This window comes from Gadus morhua, chromosome 23 (genome assembly GCF_902167405.1).
Source record: "Gadus morhua chromosome 23, gadMor3.0, whole genome shotgun sequence".
Lineage (NCBI taxonomy): Eukaryota > Metazoa > Chordata > Actinopteri > Gadiformes > Gadidae > Gadus > Gadus morhua.
This window is the reverse complement of record NC_044070.1, coordinates 17,681,789-17,704,106: the sequence shown is the minus strand read 5'-3', so window position 1 is coordinate 17,704,106 and position 22,318 is coordinate 17,681,789. Positions and strand designations below refer to the sequence as shown.

Genomic DNA, 22,318 nt, shown 5'->3' with positions numbered 1-22,318 from the left:
CCGTCTGCTTTTCTGTGCATATGGCCTCAAATAAATGCGGACATAAGACACTCTCCTCAATCAAAATGTTGCCCTAGTTGGTTGGTTGGACTAGTTCAGGTGGATCTTCTCAAGTCTTGTGCATGCATGCGCTCAAATGCAGGTGATCGGAAACGCAGACAGTACTTCTTCCTTAACAGTGTGACGTCAGACTGTGCAGTGGGCAGTGCTGAAGTGCAGAAGTTCTGCCACCCGGCTACCCGCAATGCTTACGACTGCTCGGGGGGGTGAATTTGGGGACAGCGCAAAGCATTCGACCAATTGAATGGGCAACTCGGGAGGGGGGCCTTAAAGCAACATGATCCAAAACAGAAAGTTCTATTTCATGTAGGCTACGCCGCCTAGGCTTCGACTCATGGGCTTGTCCCGTGTGCGTGCTTGCACGCACTGAAAATTTCAACTAGGCACCCATCAACGTGGGCACCACCCACATTTCCCACGGCACTGTGAATGTAAGGCGGCGCATACCGCCGCTCATCCTCCCTTTTCTTTCAGCATTGTACTGATCAACAGCATGACTTCAAAGCTTCAAGAACCCTGTGGCAGCGGCTTGGGCGAGGTGACAGACCAACGGCCCTTTTCAAGGCCACTGGAGAGCGCTTTCTTAAGACTCGTTGCACGTTCAGCGGACACGAGTGCGGCGTCTAGACAGCTCACTGTTTGTACAGCGACTGACTTTGTAACGTCTACCAAGCTCGCTGAGCCCCCTCCCTTTCATGGGATTCCCCCCTTCACACACAGTGTGGAGGCGGTATTGATAGAGTGTTTGATTGGTTGGATGAGAATAGAAACATATACCATTCTGACACCCTATTGGTTTAGACGCGATCCATGGCACCTGCGCATGACCAGGGCCCGTCTACATTCTCTGACATGACATAAATCGCGCCACATTCCAGCTAGGAAATAGCAGACGTAGTTGAGCGAAATGTCCCAACCAAGCACCAGTGAGGAGGTTGGTAGCCAAGAAGACTAGCCAACCCTTCTACATCCCTGGCCGTACCTGGAAGAATTTTTTGAAATGGTTGGATGCAAAAACAAGGCAGTCCTTACTCATTACATCTTAAATTCCTGCAGCTAAGCTTGGATACATTTACATTTCCAATAAAGGCTTTTGATAACATGCCTCTGAAGTTTGACTTTTTTGCACCATTCCAATACTTACATTATTGGAACTAGTCATCATATCTTCCGCTCCATGAAACACATGTTAATGCTCAGTAGTACACATATATGGTTCTTTAATGTATTTTTATTGTACTAATATGCGTTCATTTACAATGGGCATAAATATGTCTGAAACAGGTGCATCCCAATTTTTACAACATTAATATTAAAGTCATCAGATGGCCTTTAGAAAAATGTTTTTTTGGGGGAAGTGGGGCAGTGTCCTATAGAGGTGTGCTGTGTGTGTGTGTCACTAATTCACAGATGGGATAAATGCAGAGACCAAATTCCTTGTATTTGTGAGCATACTTTGCAAAAAAGATGATTGTAATTCTATAGGCCCCTGTGGCTAGCCTAGGCTACGGCTATGCCTACAATCATGGAACTGGAGTTATAATATCATAACTATCGTTTTTGAAAGACGGTGAAATTGGTTTTGCAAAAATTAACAGTGTGAGAATAATAATGTGTATTTCCAACAAACAGACAGTTAACCAATTTCTAGTAGTACCCCCAAATGCTAATTTTATCCCTAAAAAGCATGTTATGGGATCTTTAAGTCAAACTCACCATCAGTCGTGGGTTTAATCTCCTCCCAGCTGCATTGTAGCTGTTGGTCCGCCGAGATCAAACCTCTGACTCCTCCCACATCTGCGCCATCTTTCAAATGTCTTCTTCGTGTCCCACGGTCTGTGTCCTCCGACCTATGCTGCACTGCCGCTACGGCCCCTGCTGGTCGAGCTGCGGTACTGCAGCGCGGCGCCCCGGTCCGTCCCCCGTTGGTCGTGCTGCGTTGCCGCAGCAATGTGCCCCAGTCCGTCTCATCCAGGATCCTTATACCATGTTGAGCATGTTTAAATAATAGTGACCTATTAGTGACCTCTTTATTTATGAAGCATTAGATGCATAGTTATTAGTCTGCTATTCATAATCACTAATAAATCATAAATTCGATAATTAGATAATGATTCATAGGTTATTTTATAAAGCAAACAATATTTTTGCAATGTCTTAATAATGCTTTGATAACACTTAATAATGCTTGAATTCACTCTATGAATGGTGAACTATGAATTCACTATGTACTTGTTGTCCTTAACAGTAAGAGTCCATGCAGCGCATTAGGCTGAGCTCCCTTCTGTAGACCTAATAAAGATCTGTATGTCACTGTCACTTACAATTGATTGCATTTAATGAGCTTGAATAAATAATGCAGACCTTCCTGTGTGCCGATCCAGACAAGACACACAAACACACTTAGCAATGGTTTGATACCCTTCAATTGGGCTGTCTTCATTCAACTATATTTTGATTGAATGTCTTGCTAGCATTTGCATTATGAAACTTACTTCCATAGCTGAACGGACCCATAGATAGACCACGTCTAGTGCATTGAGTCCTGCACATCGAAGTGCTGCCCAGGTTTATGCTTTCAACCAGAGACAAGCGCAGGATAGCTGTTGTCAATTAATGGATCTTTTTTTAAGAAACAACGTTGCAGATACATAAGGTTGGTTAGGCAATTCATGTTAGAAGCATATTTGGGCATTTTTAAGGACATTCTCTTTAAATGGCAACAGCGATCAATAAATCATATGCTCTGACAAACGAAAAGATCCATTATCTGTGACTGTCGCAGCCTGCAATAAAGCCTTCCAATCATTTAATTTGGCCTTAGTGAAATTATAGGATGGCCTTCCTGTCAGTCTACCTACCTGTCTGTTTACCTACCTGTCTGTCTGTCTACCAGTCTGTCTCTCTACCTACGTGTCTGTCTATATACCTTTCTTACCTACCCGCCTAATGAGGGCACTCTGCCCATGGATTCATTGCCCATAACCGGAGTCGAGCAGAGGCTCAAGCAGGGGGCCCCAGACTTCCTCAAGGCTAGCAGACCTGTTGCTAAAGCTAGCGAGCTAGTACCACATGACTGGAGTCTATCTCAAGGCTAGCAGACCTGTTGCTAAAGCTAGCGAGCTAGTACCACATGACTGGAGTCTATCTCAAGGCTAGCAGATCTGCTGCTAAAGCTAGCAAGCTAATAACACATGACTGGAGTCTTCCTCCAGGCTAGCAGACCTGTTGCTAAAGCCAGCGAGCTAGTCATGTGTTTTGGGGGAGTGGCATTTGAGGTCTGGCTGGTTTCACCTACCCCAGCTTTAAGGCTGTTCACACACAGAAGCTTGAGGCTATAGAAGAAGCACAACTTTCTGATGACCTCTTCCTTATTCCATATTTAACCCCAGAGGGACTCAGCGATGAGGCTTCGGACAGTGACACTGTAACATTATCATAGGTCAGGTGAAATACACTGGGTCAATATACCAGGCTGAAGCATTAGCTTAGTGAAAGATGTACTTAAACCCAGTCATTTAATTATTCTTGTTAAGAGTTTTGCAATGTGTATTATCAAACAAATTTAACACAGAGCTTGCACATCTTTAGATAATTAGGGGTTAGTGGCCTAGCCGGTCTCTGTCTCTGTTCAGAGCTGGAATTCATCCAAATACACCAGAAACACATCTACTACTTAGTACTAACTATTTAAAGCTGCACCATCTAAGTTTTCCAACTCACAAAAGTGGCTCAGTCGGATTACACTTTTATATGTAAACTGTATTGCTACACAGGCCTACAATATCAGACATGTTAGCAAAGAACAAATTGTTGACAACTAGTGTTGTCATGTACTTGTAGTTTAAGGTGAGTGTCGGTGTGTGTTGTGAACTATCACAGCGTAGTATAAGGTGAGTGTCTGTGTGTGTTGTGATGAACTATCACAGTGTAGTTTAAGGTGAGCGTCGGTGTGTGTCGTGAACTATCACAGCGTAGTTTAAGGTGAGCGTCGTTGTGTGTTGTGTACTATCACAGCGTAGTTTAAGGTGAGCGTCTGTGTGTGTTTTTTGCCTCACAGTACAGCGCAGAATGTCGTCACATCTCTCATCTCGTCTCCATCTCATCGTCATCCGCTTATCCGGGGTCGGGTCGCGGGGGGAGCAGCTCAAGCAGGGGGCCCCAGACTTCCCTTGCCCGGGCCACATTGACGTCACATCGCTTTATGTTCAAACTTCATCTGTGAAAATGCTTCTTTTATTTGGATATTGCTCTGGCCTCTGTATCAGTACAGAAGCCTCACACAGTATGTAGAAAACAATGACAAGTGTAATTGTTTGGCAGATGAACAAACTGAGGACTCTGACATCGATACATCTATTACTGTTTGGCAGAAGATCTTACAGCATATGAAGCAGAACAGAACAGAAGCCTTGTGACACTTCTCACTTCTTACCCTTTGAGTTGGAGCAGAAAGTCACAGTGAACTCATTATAGTAAACTATAAGCACCAATTATAGCCATCCATCATGAATAAGTCTCTGTTTCTTGTATCAAATCAAAGCGGGAGAGATCGCTAAATTACTCTCCAGTGCCCACTTCCTGGCGGCCGGCGGCCATTACAGAGACATGCGAGGACTGCATACGCAGACAAGATACATTATTTAGAAATGAGGCTCAGGTTTTTAAATAACAAACTGCTTTGTTGCTTTTTACATAACACGATGAAACTCATACACATATCAAATCGTATCAGTGGCCTCTGTATTTTAAAGGTGAATTGGAAAATGTTCACATCACGCTAACATTATTTACATGCTTTACAAAAGAATTTTCTTCTCCTTTAAAAAACCAAGGCAAGAATCTTTTCTTAATTTTACTTAATTTTGTGATGTGCTTCAAACAAATGTTTCAACCAGATTTCCAAATCCCGTTTTTGGGGATCTCAGCATAAACCTTTCTTCCCACTGAATCCAATCTGTTAGATTGGGTTGTTTCAAACCATAGCAGTCCCATTTAGTCACACAAACATTGTGCAGATGAACCAACACAAACTTAAATGACTGCAGCAACTCCGGCTTGCAGGGCCACTAGAATTAAGAACGGAGCCCATATTTAGAATCATAGCCACCTGCATCACTTTAGGATTATAACCCAGTTATTACCTTGTATTATTAAAAAGAAGCCCTTTAGACTAATCGAAGCAGAATACATTACATAAACAGCTTGGTTTATTTGTCATCATTTATTGACAATGCAGGTATTATTTTTCAATTCTAGTCAATGTGATCTTAGAAACTCTTCTGTATGTCAAACTTTGCACTTTTTTCAAAACAAATTCAAATACAAATGAACAGCTTGACATGTTTGTTGTCATTATTCACGTCTTCTTTAATTCTAAAGAACATTCATTCAAGACAGCAGAGCAATCTTTTTTTAATTATCTTTATTCAGCAAAATAACATTGATTTTATAAATTTCTGCTCAAACTTACCATCATTTAACCCCTGTACACACCCCTTACCATCACCTAGCCCCTGTACACAACCCTTACCCCGGTCCCTACCATCACCTAACCCCTGTACACACCTCTTACCATCACCTAGCCCCTGTACACACCCCTTACCATCACCTAGCCCCTGTACACACCCCTTACCATCACCTAGCCCCTGTACACACCCCTTAGCATCACCTAGCCCTTGTACACACCCCTTATCATCACCTAGCCCCTGTACACACCCCTTACCATCACCTAGCCCCTGTACACACCCCTTACCATCACCTAGCCCTTGTACACACCCCTTATCCCAGTGATTTAGATTCCTTTTCCTTTATTCACAGGGAAATTTAGATCAGCTTCTACATAACATTGGTTTCTTGAAAAGAAAACTGGTGAGAAGATTCAAGACAACAAATAGCATTCTCAAATAAAGAGAATTGATTATATATTTGATCCACACACACAATAAACTATTTGGAACAACAATGACTTTGCCATTGACTGTAAACATGCTTTTAAAACAGGTTTTGAGAAAATGTAGATGACAGAACGATGATGTACATATGCAAGAGTTGTGAAAATCCACTTGTGATCAATGTGTTATATAGGTATGTGTGTTTTAATGCGCGCATTTATGTTTGCAAGTTTTGGCATTAAGATAAAGTAAACAAGTCATTAGCAATAAGCTAATATCCGGGGTCACCTCTCCTCATCTTAGTGTATTCCCCTTCGTCATCAGAACAAACACAAGACGAGAGGCACAGCAGCCAAAGCTATGTGTGTTGTTACCGTGGGTCAGGTGAAGACAGCATGGTTCACTGGTAGAATTATTAGCATTTCATCTGATGGTCCCATAAACATTAGATTGGGTTTTATTGAATCAATTTGGGATAAAATGCAAATTAAAACAACATAGGCATTTTTTTCCACATCAAACGTAATGTATTACAAATAGAATAGACAGTTACAAGAAGGTAAACATCAGAGGTATACTTGTGATGTAGCACATAAAATAGCATGGTACATTCTTTTTACAAAAGACTAAGTCATGTATAGAGATCATTTAATAAAGGAGAGGTTGTGTATTTTTGTGTTGAAATTATGAATAAAGATAAATTACTCTAAATTAAACTAAATTAGGAATCTCAGCAATACTTTCTTTTCTTAAACTCACAATTCTTGGATAAAACTGTAGACCTACTGTTTGATATGTAATGACTTGGTTTAGCGAGTGTAAGCTATGGTTAACTGACAAATTGTATTGCCAGTTTTAGTTTTTTTTATGAAATACGTATTTATATATTTATATATCTATAATGTAATTACATACTACACAAATATAGACTCTTTTTTTTCTTTGTAATATCTGAATACTGGACAAATGATCTCAAACAAATAAACAAAGTGAATAAACAATGACAATGTTAGTCTTTAATAAGAGGTGGTCAATGAGAGACAGTGTCCATATTTCACTTGAAAGATTGAAGTACAGATGTGCAGTAGAAATCCGTTGGATGAGGAAATCCAACCTCTGTAAAGGTGACTGATGTTGACAGTAGCTCAGAACAATGTGGGGTAGGAGGCTAGTGGCTAGTGGCTAGGAGAGGAGGGACCAACTTGGCGGAAGTAAGAGGCTTTTCTTTCACTTCAATCAGGAGAGTGCATTGGGATGCAAATTATGGTAGCCCTCGAAACGGTAATAAGGCTTCCCTCGCCAAACCACACCCCAGAAGAAGAAGAAGAAGAAGAGTGGGTCCACTGCCTGAGGAGGTTCTGGTACCTGTAGGAACAATGCACACATGGTGAAGACGCTCTGGATCACTATCACGGATAGGCATGTCCTATCCGTGATAGTGTTTGTCTCTCACTTCTACTGCACTCGCCTGACCAGTGATCTGGAAATTAAATTGACTGCAATTATATAGCGCTTTTTTGTAACCAGTGGCCATCCAAAGCACATTACAATATTGCCTTACATTCACACATTCATGCACACATTCACGAACCGACGGCGACGTCAGCCATGCAAAGCGACAGCCAGCTTGTTCGGGAGCAGTGAGGGTTAGGTGCCTTGCTCAGGGCTACCTCGACACTCCGCTAGGAGGAGCTGGGGATCGAACTAGCAATCTTGCGGTTAGCAATCAACCCGCTCTACCTCCTGAGCTGCTGCCACCCAAACTAGACTCGAAATCTAAACTACTCGACTGAGGCAAGCTTGATTTACAGCCCGACAACAGAGAGTGGATAAAGAAAACAGTTCGGGGGCGTTTGGGGGAGGACATTGTATTGTAAAATAATAGACTGATTTACCATAAGCTGATGCTCCTTAACGCTACGCTGAGGGCTACAAAGATGTCAGGGAAACCCCTGTAAACCACCGCAATGTTCCCGCTTTACAATCTACCTCAGGAGCATTGTGTGGGTTCGGGTTTGGGTTGTCCGATACTGATGCGGTTTGAGATCTGATCTGAGGTCTGACCATCTCCTCACATGTACAGCGTACGTACAACCTTTGGGAGTATGGATCAAATGTTCATTAAAATTTCAGGACATAGCCTTTACCAAGTAGACTTGATGACCGCCCCCCCCCCCCCCCTCAGAATAACATGTGGTCATGGTACTCTGAGAATCCCTCTCAAGTTAGAGGCTCTGACTGAGCATGTCGTCATGTTACTCTGAGAATCCCTCTCCATCTAGAGGTTCGAACTTGACTCTCAACAGATGCTGTTATTGCTTGGATAGTTTGCTGACCCACGGAGTACCTGGTTGGCTGATCAGTTGGTTGATCATCTCAACGACTGGCTGAGCAACAGATGTATAATGCATAACCCATAGTGGAAGAAAATAGTGACATCACATGTCAACAGCTAAAAACTTCAGTCCCATCGGCCCCAGTTCCTGCCCGCTCAGTGTAGCACACTTCCTCCACTGTCACAAACTGTAGCTCTGTACTTTGTTCATCTCCTGTACTGAGTACAGGAGATGCACTGATTACTGGACTGAGTGCAGGAGATGTACAAAGCACAGGGCTACAGTATGTACGTGGGCTACATACAGTGCACATCTAAAGAAAGCCAACGACATTTATTGTGTAGTTCCTGCAATAGCTCCCCCCACCAAGAGAGACTTATCCTCTAGAGACATCACTTGTAAACCAGCTGTGTGGGGAAAATCAACCAAGAAGAGCTCCCATTGACCACACAGGAAGCATCTCATCTGTTTTGTGAAATCTGCTAAAATAAGATACAATACAAGAGGAACAATGTTGAATAGGAATAATGAGATTGATACCCTGCAACAAAACGGAACATGATGGCTTTGAACACCAGGCCATCTAATTGGATGAGAGCCGCTCACTCAATGGGGTAGTAAAATGTCAACGTGATAACAGCCAACTATAAAAATGACGACCTGCCTGATTGGTCTATAGACAGGCTCTATTGTTTATGTTGAAATGAAGTATGATGTAATATTCAGCTCCATCCACAGCTCTGCAGCTTGAGCACAGAGTTACTACACTCACTAGTTTCTGGGAGAGAGTTACTACACTCACTAGTTTCTGGTAGAGAGTTACTACACTCACTAGTTTCTGGTAGAGAGTTACTACGCTCACTAGTTTCTGGTACAGAGTTACTACACTCACTAGCTTCTGGTAGAGACTTACTACACTGACTAGTTTCTGGTAGAGGGTTAACTACACACACGCATTTCTTCGGGAGAAGATTGCCAACAATCACAGTTTCTAGCTTAGAAATATGTTTTCTGATAATCTATGCATCTGTCTGAACACATTCAATTTCCATTTTGATGAAAGCCTCTGTGATTCAATGTTTTCTCAGAGTGTTTAAGATGTATTTTGAGCGTTGCCCAAAGGAGACAATGTTTAAATGAAGCCTCTCCTCCTGGATGCGTGAAAACAACGACGTCAGGAAGGATGGATGTCGAGTTGGGATTTAACAACAGCTGACACACAGTCAGGCAGTAGCAACGCAGAGCAGCTTCCTCCCTAATGTGTCTGACGCCGTCCCCAGCCCTCTCCCCTCACCAGTCGCCCTCTCCCCCAGCTGGCGCGGGCCTTGTTGTTTACAGATGCAGCAATGCGGAAAAGGGAAATTTGGAGCACTAGTTCAAATTCAATTTAATCACAGTGCATTTGCCTTTTATTGCCCACCTGCCTCAAACCTCCTATCCAATGAAAGAACTCTGTTGCCCTCATTGTGTGGCTTGATTCACACTGGGCCAGACTAGTTGCACAGCTACAAGCAGGCACTTATGGTGTGAGACGCAGGAGACACAAGAGCCTACAACACAGTTGTCAGCATAATTCCGGCCTAATAAAGTCCCGCTCTGTAGCCCCGGGGAATATTCAACTCTTCACCTCCACTCAGCGGCCGGTAATATCTCCATGCCTCTATGTTGTGCTTTAGGGTGAATACGACTCTCCCAGCATAATGGACTTTCTGTTTCAACTAGCTAACCAGCAGGGAAATAATTGGCAGTCAAGATGAGAAGTGCCCCAAAATGATAGCATATCAGTAGTAAAAAGGCAATGCAGATAAAAAAATCCCATTTTGTCCCGAGGCCGGTTTGAAGAGTAGAATGATAATGTGAACCTTTAAGGCATGCTGTATTCTTTGTGTGTTGCTGGTTCCAATAAGCAGCTCCTTTGTTATGAGATGCATCTTCCCTCTAGTTTGGTTTGGGAGGGCAACAATGTGTACACAAAGGACGGTATGTTGTAATTGAATATAAAAGCTTTTTGGGGAACTGAATAGCATCTAAAAAGGGAAAAGTTGTAACCTCTTCCGCTGCGTGGATGTATAATTACAGTTGCTGCAATCTTCTAAATGTTAGACCGATGCACACAGAATGAGCACATTCAGTTTGACCTGAATACTGTGGAGGAATTGATAGAGGGAGTAGAAGCATGCGTGGTGCATGTCACTCCAACGCCCTGCCTCCAGATATCCTCAAGAGAGGCCGCTTTGAAGGTTAGGGGACATGTTCACTAGTCAGGTTCCATTTGAGAGACGCATCAGATGAGCATGCCAACCTACTCACTGTTAGCACGTACTGTATTTGTTGTAAGCTATAGTTTGTATGTTGAGTCCTGTTCTCTGAAACACGTTCGGTTTGCTTGCAAGCCGTGACCACATCCTCTATCTGGCCTGTCTCCGCATGCTGTCCTCCAGGTTCACAAAGGCTCAACCCAACTGAGCAGGGAAGGAAATGCTCCAGGGTGCTGAACAAACTAAAGAACTGTGTTCCAGTTCTTAGACTAAATCTAATCGCTCCTGCTGTTCTGACCTCAAAATTATGTTTCAAGCGCAATTACTTTTACCTGAGCTATGGATGTGTTTGTTTGACTGGGATCTGTTACCTGAACTGGGGATGTGTTTGTTTGACTGGGATCTCTTACCTGAGATGGGAATGTGTTTGTTAGACTGGGATCTGTTACCTGAGCTGGAGATTTATTTGGATCTCTTACCTAAGATGGGAATGTGTTTGGATCTGTTACCTGAGCTGGAGATTTATTTGGATCTCTTACCTAAGATGGGAATGTGTTTGGATCTGTTACCTGAGCTGGGGATGTGTTTTGAGGACTGGGATCTGTTACCTGAGCTGGGGATGGTTGTGGATCTGTTACCTGAGCTGGGGATGTCTTTGTTAGACTGGGATCTGTTACCTGAGTTTGGGATGTGTGTGGATCTCTTACCTGAGCTGGGGATGTGTTTGGCCGACTTGGAAGGCTCCCGGGAGCTGGATGTTGAGCCGGCCATCTGGTCGCCGCTCATGGTGTCTGGCCCCAGAGGAGAGCTGGGCTTGCGCGGCTTCTTGTCGGTGAGATGCAGGGGGGAGGACTTCTTGACGGGCAGCGTGGGCCGCTGGGGCCGCAGGGTGCTGTTGACCTTCAGCCACGCCTGGGCTTTGTGCTCCAGGAGCTCCCCGTAGTTCGCCAGAGTGACCCGGCACTCGTAGAGCCCCTCGTCGTTCTTGCTGACCCTGGAGATCTGGAGCTTGTGCGAGATGTCGTTGCCCTGGACTTTTACCGTCTTCATCACACAAAGGGTACAAAATGGTTTCATCAGTGTTTTTCATGAATATGAATATGTCATGGTACATGTGATAAAATTCATTTTCACTTGATGGAAAAAAGTGTGATCTAAACTTACACTTATTTTATTCCCATCCATGTCAGGGTCCACCTCTACTGGGGTTTCCAGCTGCAAACACAAACAGAATAAACCAGGTCACTAAAATACGAGTCTATAGGGTTAGTATGTATAACGGTTGGTAGCGTTACCCTAATATGGGTGATGTAGTAAAGCAGCCATCTTCTGAAATGTCTCAAGTATCACACTGACACAAAATAAGATCTTTGACTCAATTAATAGTTACAAACAACTGAAGAATGACGCATTTGAAAACCAGTCATCCTCTTCAACAACAGCAATATTCACCTCAATGGTCCGAACCACAATCCGACACCAGGAATATTCTCAACACTCCCCATTGCGGGCCACTGTTTAAATATCAAAGGTGGACGTTATGTCGTCTGTGCATTTGCTGTGCTTGAAATTGATCAAATTGGAAACGAAATGTATGTACTCTGGCAGACGGTCAGCACAGAATGAATGACTTGGTGGAGCTACTTTTGAGCGTTACAACAGAAAGAAACAGAGTAGCTGTTCCTCAATGCAATGCAAACAATCAGTCATCAATCTATCATCCTATCGTGGTAATTCGTTCAAAACGATTTTCTCTCAATGACTATTGACTGTTCAATTGGATGAGCCATTTTCAGGAGTTGGTCTAAGCTCCAAGATCCATGAGGACCAACAAGGTATCAACGAGGTAACCGAAGAGGATGTGGAGATGAAGTATGAGGATCCCAGGATCTCACAGAGGCGCCGCAGTGTTCCGGATGACCAGGTGTTGAAGTGTTAGCCTCCTACCAGCTAACTGCTGGGAGAGCACTTCAACGTCAGGGTACACTGGCTGCACAATAATGAGGACTTGCTTTCCGAGGAAGCGTAAACCCCTCTTGAATATGCATAAGGACACTGCTAGGCTAGGCTAATGCGACTGAGACTAGAGCAGCCAGTGCATCTCCCCAGTGCTGGGGAGGTAAACCAAACAAGCTGAGCTAGAAGTAGCTGAATCGTTTAGAGATGTAATGCACCACGAGGGACAATCCCGTTCCCTAAGCTCCTCCCACCTCCTCCATGATAAACAGAGACAATTAAGTCCCCCCATCAGACATGTCCCCCAGGTCCAACAGAGAGCACTTTGGAGCTGTATCAACCCACAGCCATAAGGCGCATGTTCAATTGGGTGTCCCAGTATTATGGCTCTTTGTTCATTGCTTATCAAATAAACCCAAAAAACATATCCTTCACGCATGCTTTCTGATCACATGAACCGATGGAAACATTTCTATCAGTACGGCTATGACATGAGGCATCTCCTCATGTGTTCTTTCAAAATTCTTACTTTGTTCCTTTCTTGACACTAAAATAAGCAAACAGACATTACAGAGGCAACTTGATGTGTGTATTTATTTATCTTGTTGAAGAGAATTCAAAATATGATTTTGTGCCACAAGATTCTGTGGAAATAAACACTTTTGATGAAGACACATATTATGAACGCTACATTTGACAGTCTAATTATTAGTTTGGCATCTTTAGATAATTGGTTTCCTGGATGCGTGTTTCAGCCTCTACCTCCTCCTGTCTCCCCACAGACACAAGATGACCTCACCTCATCAACTCTTCCAGAACACGATTGCTCCCTATTTCTACTGCACCACATATTTTAAGGTGTTTGTTTTAATAATTAATGTGTCAGAGGAAGGGCTGATGGAAAATGTGTAATTCATGCAATCATTTTGTTATTCAAATGTATTCGATAATAGGAAGGGTTCTTCAAAGCCCTGAAATGTCAACAAAGCGCGTTGCTGCTTGATGTAGAATGGCTTTACTCCTCCTAAGTATCCCAGGTGAAGCTGCCTCTGTTATATGATCACAAGCCTTTGAATCTCAATGCAACAAATCTCTTTTAGGAAATAAGCTGTCAGACGTAGAGAAAGAGAAGATGTCCCTTCAGGCCGTGGAGCTATACGGACGCTGATGTTTGGATTCGTGCTTCAGAGGGGAATTAAATAGTCATCACAAATGTAACCACTTTGAGGGGGTGGGGGGGGGGGGTGGTGGTGGTGGTGGTGGTGGTGGTGGTGGTGGTGGGGGTCTAAAGTGGTCCTTTAAGTCACCTCTTAAACTACATAGGCGTATCTGTATAACCCACAGACTACTCTCTCCAGGGATTTCAGAAGCAATGCTCAAAGCATGCTTTGAATTGTATTCATGTTTAGACTGGTAGATAGAAAATAAGAATATACCAACCTTTACCTCATAATGCCATGCATCCATTATGACCAGCAGGATATCCATATTTTTATTTTAACTATGTTTTTATTTTCTCTCCTAAAACATTTCTGAAAAAAATCCTCCTCTGAATTTCCACAACTTAAATAAAAACTGACTGTGAGCCAATGAAGTATCCAGAGCATTATCTACCGAGCGTCTGACCCCAGGGTCAGCCGGCTCAGTCTCATCCTGTTTACGGCTGTACAATGGTTCTGATATAATGATGAGGACAGCAAAGTCCATGTGGAAACGAGGCAACAATACATGCAAGCATGCATGCAGATTGCAGCATGCACTAAATAAGGGTAAAATGATGTCACTAAAGACACAGCAAACATAATCCCAAAAAAAGAGTGGCAATGAACGCACAAAATAATACACACTAAGAAGCGTGTGTGTGGCAAGAGAGAAGAGGAACCGTTCACCGGTCACCGCCACGAAGAATTCAAACCATCAGGATATCAATGCAACCTCTATCGATAACTCATTTCCACCCATTATTCATAAACCAATAGAATATAAATATGCATGAAGTACAAAAGGAATTAAAATAGATTTAACGCCATGAAGACCTCAGGTTAAAGTGAAGCTGGCTGAATAACCAAGATTCAGCGTGATTTCCAAGGTGATGATGGGTAGAACGCACGAGCAACACGGTTAGTTAACCAACGCCAACGTCAGAACTAGAAGAACGATTAACAATTCACTGCATAGTGCTTCTCATGTGTGTGTGGGGTGTGATAACTCATCCAAGACCAGAGTGCAGCACTCACTGGCTGATGCACGGCTGGATCCCCCCTGGGTGATGCATGGCTGGCTGGACCCCCCCCCCCCCCCCCCTGTGCTGGGAAGCCCCCCCATGGTGATGCAGGGAAGCCATTATGAGCCAGAACGTCCATCACACACACTGGCCGTCGAAGGGGATTTCTAGAAGTTCTAAACCTTTTCTTCAGGCCTATTGTGATGAAACACCAATCGCAATTCCACTGACCAATCAATACATTTGTGTCCTAATAGCAAATCCATGAGACACGAGGCATTTATGTCCGGGGGAAGTCATTAGGTTAACAAAAGACGATTCAAAGGACCAAAGTGAATCAGCTCTGGGATTGTTTACTGATTTCTCATCTTTCTCTTTCTCATCAGACACAAACACATAGGAGTACATGTGGATCTTAATCAGAGCATTTATGCATATAAATGATATAGAATAAAAGAGGATGCCAAATCCATCTTCTGTGTGGCTAGGCGAACATAGCATATATCTTCTTTGATAGCATCTCGTAATTCATGTCCTGATTTACGACATGCTGTCACAACACTGGTTCTGTTGCGTCATGATGTGAAGCATAATTAGCTTTAGGGGCCACCATGATAAAACACTTGGCATTAGTGCCAAAAACCCACAACAGGAGTTTTTTCTCTGAACCTTTTAATCCAAAAGACAAACCACATGTGTAGCAGCAGTATTGGTTTACAAAGTGGACTAATAATGTGAAAGGCATTTTAGAATACATCAAATTTACGAGGATTTACAAGTAAAACAGGTAAACATTATTGTATACAAAAAATAGAAGAAACATGGAGGTTTCCATAGTCTGTGACAAACATCATCTAACAAATATATTAGGATACAAGTCATTAGTTTAGACATCCAACAAGCCACTGAAGATCACTGTACCGAAGTGATTCGGTAGGTTATCAGAAACATGTCCAACTGGCTGGTGGAATCCTCTACTGAACGGAGAAGACCCTTAACAATAGCTCAGGTACCCCTGGGTAGTCTGAACAACATTACCCAAGAACCTGAATCTGCTGGGCCCAGTCTGAACCACATTACCCAACAACCTGAATCTGCCCACCGGCTAACCCATAAAGAGAATCAGCTATGCTAGAACAGATAAATAGTGACAAAAAATGTGATAATGTTAAGCAACGAAACAGAAAAACATTCCAGTAATATTAAAGTGCAACCATAGCTAACTAAATATCAGCTTCTCAATTTCAAATGGAAAGCAACTGTTGCTTTGATTTATATCACATGACTCATAGATTAACGTCTCCCACACAATGTCTATATCTTTGAATATATCATTGAGGGAACATGAGAACAGGAGATAGAGATAAGATAAAGAACGGGCCGGCCACAAACATTTGCGAAGTACAATACATGATCTAACCTGGAAATCGAGCCTGGCTCAGTGAGTTACGAGGGCCATGGAGGCAGTAATCATTGGCTGTTGGCCTCCGTTGATAAAAGGATTATTGCCACCAACTGAACATGAGTACGTATCAGCGTCTGATCAGCGCCGCAGCCGTTTTACTGCAACAATACATTAAATGTAATATCCTCTGACTTCTCTTCTGCCTCTGCAGGCCTGAAGCAATTAAAGAAGAATCAATGTGTTCAGACGGAAACCTCTGACAGCTCCATTATCCCGGCAATACGAGGAGCTTAGGGGGCTCATACTTCTATGGCTTGGTACTCATTTTGGGCCTTAACTCTCTGTCCACTCCTTAAGCAAACTCATCTTCTCAACGTTTATCATAACCAACTAAACCCTTCAGATTGTGTCTATTTAGTTTGGGGTTATTTTTCCAAATGTGTTGCCTTCTATTTTCCTCTTTCCTCTCATTGCACATCTCTCCGATCATCCAGGCTGTGTACACCTCCCTGTTTCCGATTGGTGGAGGCGGTTGACGTGGTTCAGCGTCCCCCCGGGCGGTAGGATGATAGCTTTAACTGTGTAAAAGAACTTATTACTAATGGTTATTTTATTCATTATTTCTGATAGTTTAAAGTCGAATAATCCATTATGAAAGACTATCAAACAACATTGCACGAATACAAATACGGACATTAAAAGTAATGATTTAGTTGAAGATTCAATTTAATTGATTGCTTCAATGTGTTAAGGATATTATATAGCCGCAAAAAGTATGTTCCAACTAAATCAGACCAGATACACTTTCTTGACCAGTACAAATCCAGGATGGCAGGGTTCAACATGTTTAATTTCCTGAGTGACTTATTTAAGGCAATTTGTTGCATCACTGCTTATCTGATGAGTTCGGATCAAAAGGGCATGGGGGAAAACTGGAAGAAGAAAACGCGTTTAGACTGCAGCCGAGGTGCTGGAAGAGACTCTGATGCACACGTCCTGAGGACCTTGGTCCCTGACCGTCGACACACACTGGTACACACGGCAATGCGATGCAACACACCGCTACACACCACTGCACACTTCTGTGCAATGCAACACACCACTACACACCACTACACACGGCTACACACTGCCAGACACACAGGCCGTGCTCTCACGTCCCTTAGGTCCATGTCTCCAAAGTCCAAAAGACGGAAATAACGTAACACACGTATAATTATTATTAGCAACAGTAGCACGGTTTGTATTCTGTGCATAATGCATATGTATGCATGCAAACGTGTGCAATTGGATCTGTGTCCACAGCACCTTACACATTATTAGGTCAGAGAAGAACCATCCTAATTCCCTCTGAGACCAATAAACCACGGTTCCCTATGCTGAAAGCAAGGCAGCGACCAGGAATATATACTGTAATTTATACTGTACAGGACGCTTTCAATCATGCAATCGGAAGTTTAAAAGCCCATTGCAGGCCCTCTTGGTAAATCAGAGTCATAAAACTAAAAGGAGCCAGCAGGCACTTGTTATTGTAGCTGAAAGGTGGCCGAGAGGAGAGCTTTAATAACAGGGATGCCAAGGTAGGGGCTCAGAGTGGGACGTGAACCCCTCCTGCTACATGGAGCTCAGTCCGACCAGACTCCCCAGCTCACGAGGTTTGGAGATGGGGTCGTCTGCAGCGAATGACAAGAGGTGTAGTCAGTGAAGCCTACTTTGCACCTGATTGGATCAGTTTGAATCAATCAGATTCCGCAACAACCAATCTGATTCTGCAACACCCAATCAGATTGTGCAACACCCATGACGAGAATTGTCCTTCGAGGAAAGCCCTCGAGGCCTTTCTAGTTCATCTTACGTCGGAGTACTGGCCTGGAGATCAGATTAAGCTACGTCAACAGCAGCATCGATGCTAACTCCTTCACCAGCAGCCAGTCCAAACACAGCCTTTTCTCCGATTTCTCTTTCTCCATTCCTCTATTTGTACACTATATGGATTACGGCAACAGAAAAACGATAGATGCAATCTTTTGTGTAGGGTCTTATTATTTTCTTCTATTTGCTGCACCTTATCCACCCCTGCCCCCCCCCCTCCAATAAGGTCCTCAGTCACATCATCCTGGGACGTCCTGCCGTATCCATGGGGTCTATCTGCCCCTCCTGCACAGGACTGTCTGGGTCGATGCTCTCAGCTCTCCTCCAGGCTGCAATTGTGTTGTGATGTTGGCTGTAGATGGATGGAATCCACGACAGACTTCCTACAGAAGCAGCTCGATCCTCAATAATAGATTGTATTACTTAAGACCGCTGTGGGCTCAGTGTATCTTTGATGGAGAGTCCCTCAGACGGAGTGTACTCTGACAAACTGTTCTCCTATAGAATCTGTCCTGCACCCTTAGAATAGTTTAACTTTGGTCAGCAGGGGAAGGTCATCTAAGGCTTCAGCTGTTGGAATTTCTCCACCTGGCATATTGTGGAATAGCAAAGCTCTTGATGGTGCCTCCAAATCCATCACCAATATCCAGCTCCTGGATGATCCCAGTTCACAGCATTCCGATCTGAACTGGAACGTTGTGGTGAAGTTCCGGTTGTTCCTTGACGTTGCCTCATGAGCCAAACCCTGACGGGGCAGTATGTTCTCCTCTATTATAGTCGGCACATTGCTAGCCAATAGTTGAGCACCTGCACACTCATCTAACCGCAATGTTTAATTTAATACAACAACTATTATACTCATCAAGTAGCCTTGATGAAATAAACGAAGCATGATTCTTTGTCAAAAATGCAGGTGCTTTAACCAAGGAAGACAAAACTACTTGGGGACAATATTCGAGAGATTTCCATTTTTTATTGTTTTATTTGTAGTAATACTCTATATCATTTTATTATCCTTTGAGTTAAATCAGTGTTATTTAGGCGTCTCATGGAAGAACCGCTACTTTCTAATATAGAAATAAGTAACTAGGATCAATTAGGAATCTTATTTAGCATTGACTTCTTTACTTCAACAGATCACAATATATAATATTATATTATTATATCTCTCCTGTATGACGTCATTATGCGACATAAGGAAGTAATAATATTATATAATAATAATATAGGTCCATCCCACCACAATCTCAGTTTAGTTCAGTAACTTTTTCTCTTTGTCTCTTTGTTCGCTCCCTTTGAAGTTCGAACACATGTGGAATATCCACTGCATCTTCGAACACAGGCACTTTGAAACAACCATGAAAGATGCATTTAATGAAAGAAGCACATTCACCGCTCTCTGAATCTTAATGTATTTATATATATCTGATCACCAGTGGTACTTTCCTCACCAAATCATTCCAGATAATGCTTCATGTAAGACAGGAGAAGTTACGAGTCCAAGGTCCGGATCGATAGGCCGATGCAGGCAACATCTGCTCGCCTCCCCGGATCAGAAGCCAGATGAAATACGGTGACGCAAGTGTGCCGACAACAATAGCCTAATGATCACGGCTTGTTCTAGTGACATGAACATCTCAGAGCCCACACATGTGCGTCATATCTGTTACCGATGTACACCGTGTACCCTCGCTGTCTAGAAGGGGCAGGGCTGGATGTCTGAGCACATCAGGCACCACCACTCGAAACCCAGAGACACGTCTCAGAGTGTTAGAGAAATATCAGAGATATCCTCAATGTTCTCAACCCTGTCAGATGTTCTTGTCTACACCGGGATGATCCACATGACATCTATACAACTAAAGGAAAACAGGCCAAACCACATATGTACCATTGTAGACTTTGGATGTCAAATGAAGGCCTTAACCTGTGATACTTTAAGGCTGATTGAAGTCAGGGTTTCAGGTGTCATGGAGATCTTTCCCCGATGATCTATGACAAACTAACGTCAACTATTACCAACCCGCCTACCCATTGCCATTTTGCTGTAGGCTGTAAATGTGTCGTCATTTTGTAAATGTGTTGTTTTAGACAATATGAATAACAATATAGTTACCATTCACTTCTTTATAGTATCGTTGCTCTTACAAAGTATGGTTTTGGAATGCTGAGAATAGCCAAGGGAAGGTTTCAACAACAGAACGATGTAGCATGACACTGAGCCTGGAGGGAGCACTGTTTTCTGTATTTACAGCATCATCAGGTGTCTAACACAGACCACTGCAACAGAAGGAGAATGCATTGTGACACTTGCCTTGGAAATGGAGCTTAGTCGTGAGGTAGAAGGTTTTGCAATAGAACAATATAGCTCATATTGCTCATACAACTCACTAAAAAGAAAAAGGAAATGCCAGCAATACCTCTTCTACATGAACGTCCTCACTGCTGTCTGAGGGAACAGGCTCTCTGAAGAACCACCACTCGATCTCCAGATACACAGACGCCGTCCCACTCTGAAAAGCACATGCCATCTCGATGTTCTGTCCTTCTAAGGCTGTGGTGTTGGAAGGAAGATCTGTGAACTGTCCTGGAGGGGGGAGGAAGAGGGAGACATGAGGGCGATGAAGGAGGTGGCCTTGGTCATCAGTGAACACACACTCCCGAATGTGGGAATGTGATTTGTATGTGAGATGGAAGTGGACCATGGAAGTTCTTTATTAATTATTTTAAGTCACTCTCTCTACGTCGGGTATTCTCTTGTTTTTGAAACCGCTGCGTCACATTTGAGTATGTTGTGTATATAGTGTGTTCAGTCTTAACAACGTTTATAGCTAGGCTAATTAAAAGTAATCAAAAAAAATGATTCCTTAAAAAAAAAATGTTTTGATGGAAAACGTCTCAACATGCCTTGGCACAAGGCTAGTCAAATCAATGCATTAATCCAGAGATAGACGTACAAATAAACGTTCAGCCTCCACCTATTCTTTAGTCTGGAATGCAGGAGATTTGCTGCATGAAGCAGAGAGGCTGCGGAGCCTCCCCTCCCGCAGCCTCTCTGCCGTCCTCTCCATGGTGCTGAACCCCTCGGTGGTCTGCTCTAACACCAACCCCACTGTCCACTCACAGTAAGAATCTTTGAAACAAATGTCTTCAGAGATTCATGTCCAGGCCATTTGCAATCACGATGGTCGAAGTCCGGCAGCCCTAATGGGCTTCATGTGTTCTGAGCCGAACCTCTCCGAGTTCATTTCTAACACCAGTTGCGTTTTGTTACCATAAATGACAAATGGGCAAAGGGTTTATCTTAGCGTGTATTGAAGGTCTCCATTTGAAGGCATATCCTTCGTTATCGGCTCAGTTTCAAACGCGTAATTTTTCAGATTGTCTGCACTTGTTACATCTCGTCCGCTCGTCTGACGATCAGACATTCTGTTCACTTCTTACCTTCGAACGAGAATCCCATCTGGAAACAGAGCCCGGCTAAGACCGCAAATCCAACAGAGTCGTGCGAGTTCCACATCATTCCAACGAGCAGGTCGATGATCAGCAGAAAGGGACGAAATCAGATCCTCAACGCAGAAAAAAAAAACAGCAGCGATGTCAGATAGAGTCCGGTGTGACCGGGGACCGGAGCGCAGACGACCGGAGGACCGGGGACATGCTGCTCCACGAAGATCGGGAGCTCTTCACTACTGCTGCTCCTCGATGTGGCACCACGACGCTGTGCGGGAGACGGGCTGCTGCGAGGGTGGTGCTGTGAGGGTGGTGCTGAGGGGACGTCAGGGTACTGGCCCCCTGTGGTGCTGTAAGGGTGGTGCTGAGGGGACGTTAGGGTACTCGCCCCTTGTGGTGCTGTGAGGTGGTGCTGCTGCTGCTGCTGCTGTGAGGTTGGTGTTGGGAGAAGACGTCAGGGTACTCGCCCCCTGTGGTGCTGTAAGGGTGGTGCTCTGAGGAGACGTCAGGGTACTCGCCCCCTGTGGGGCTGTAAGGGTGGTGCTCTGAGGAGACGTCAGGGTACTCGCCCCCTGTGGGGCTGTAAGGGTGGTGCTCTGAGGAGACGTCAGGGTACTCGCCCCCTGTGGTGCTGCAGTGAGGGTGGTGCTGGGAGGGTGGTGCTCTGAGGAGACGTCAGGGTACTCGCCCCCTGTGGTGCTGCAGTGAGGGTGGTGCTGGGAGGGTGGTGCTCTGAGGAGACGTCAGGGTACTCGCCCCCTGGTGCTGCTGTGAGGGTGGTGCTGTGAGGGTGGTGCTCTGAGGTAGTGCTGCTGTGAGGGTGGTGCTCTGAGGAGACGTCAGTGGGAGGGCCCCCTGGG

At 43.9% G+C, this 22,318-nt stretch overlaps 1 protein-coding gene across 1 annotated transcript; it reads right to left on the bottom strand.

Moving 5' to 3' along the window:
- Positions 1–5,471: 5,471 nt before the first annotated feature.
- vstm2a (V-set and transmembrane domain containing 2A) lies at positions 5,472–21,931 on the bottom strand. Its single transcript, XM_030349625.1, has 5 exons — positions 21,450–21,931; positions 20,426–20,592; positions 11,713–11,763; positions 11,256–11,592; positions 5,472–7,319 (listed from the first exon to the last, which is right to left on the bottom strand). Exons 1-5 carry the CDS (start codon positions 21,526–21,528, stop codon positions 7,216–7,218), a joined length of 738 nt encoding a protein of 245 aa, XP_030205485.1. The 5' UTR covers positions 21,529–21,931; the 3' UTR covers positions 5,472–7,215.
- Positions 21,932–22,318: the final 387 nt, after the last annotated feature.

Coding starts and splice junctions, on each gene's coding strand:
- vstm2a (XM_030349625.1), bottom strand. CDS start 21,528: ATGATGTGGAACTCGCACGACTCTGTTGGATTTGCGGTCTTAGCCGGG. Junction 20,593..21,449: donor GATGGGATTCTCGTTCGAAG/GTAAGAAGTGAA, acceptor TCCCCCCTCCAG/GACAGTTCACAGATCTTCCT. Junction 11,593..11,712: donor TGGATGGGAATAAAATAAGT/GTAAGTTTAGAT, acceptor TGTGTGATGAAG/ACGGTAAAAGTCCAGGGCAA.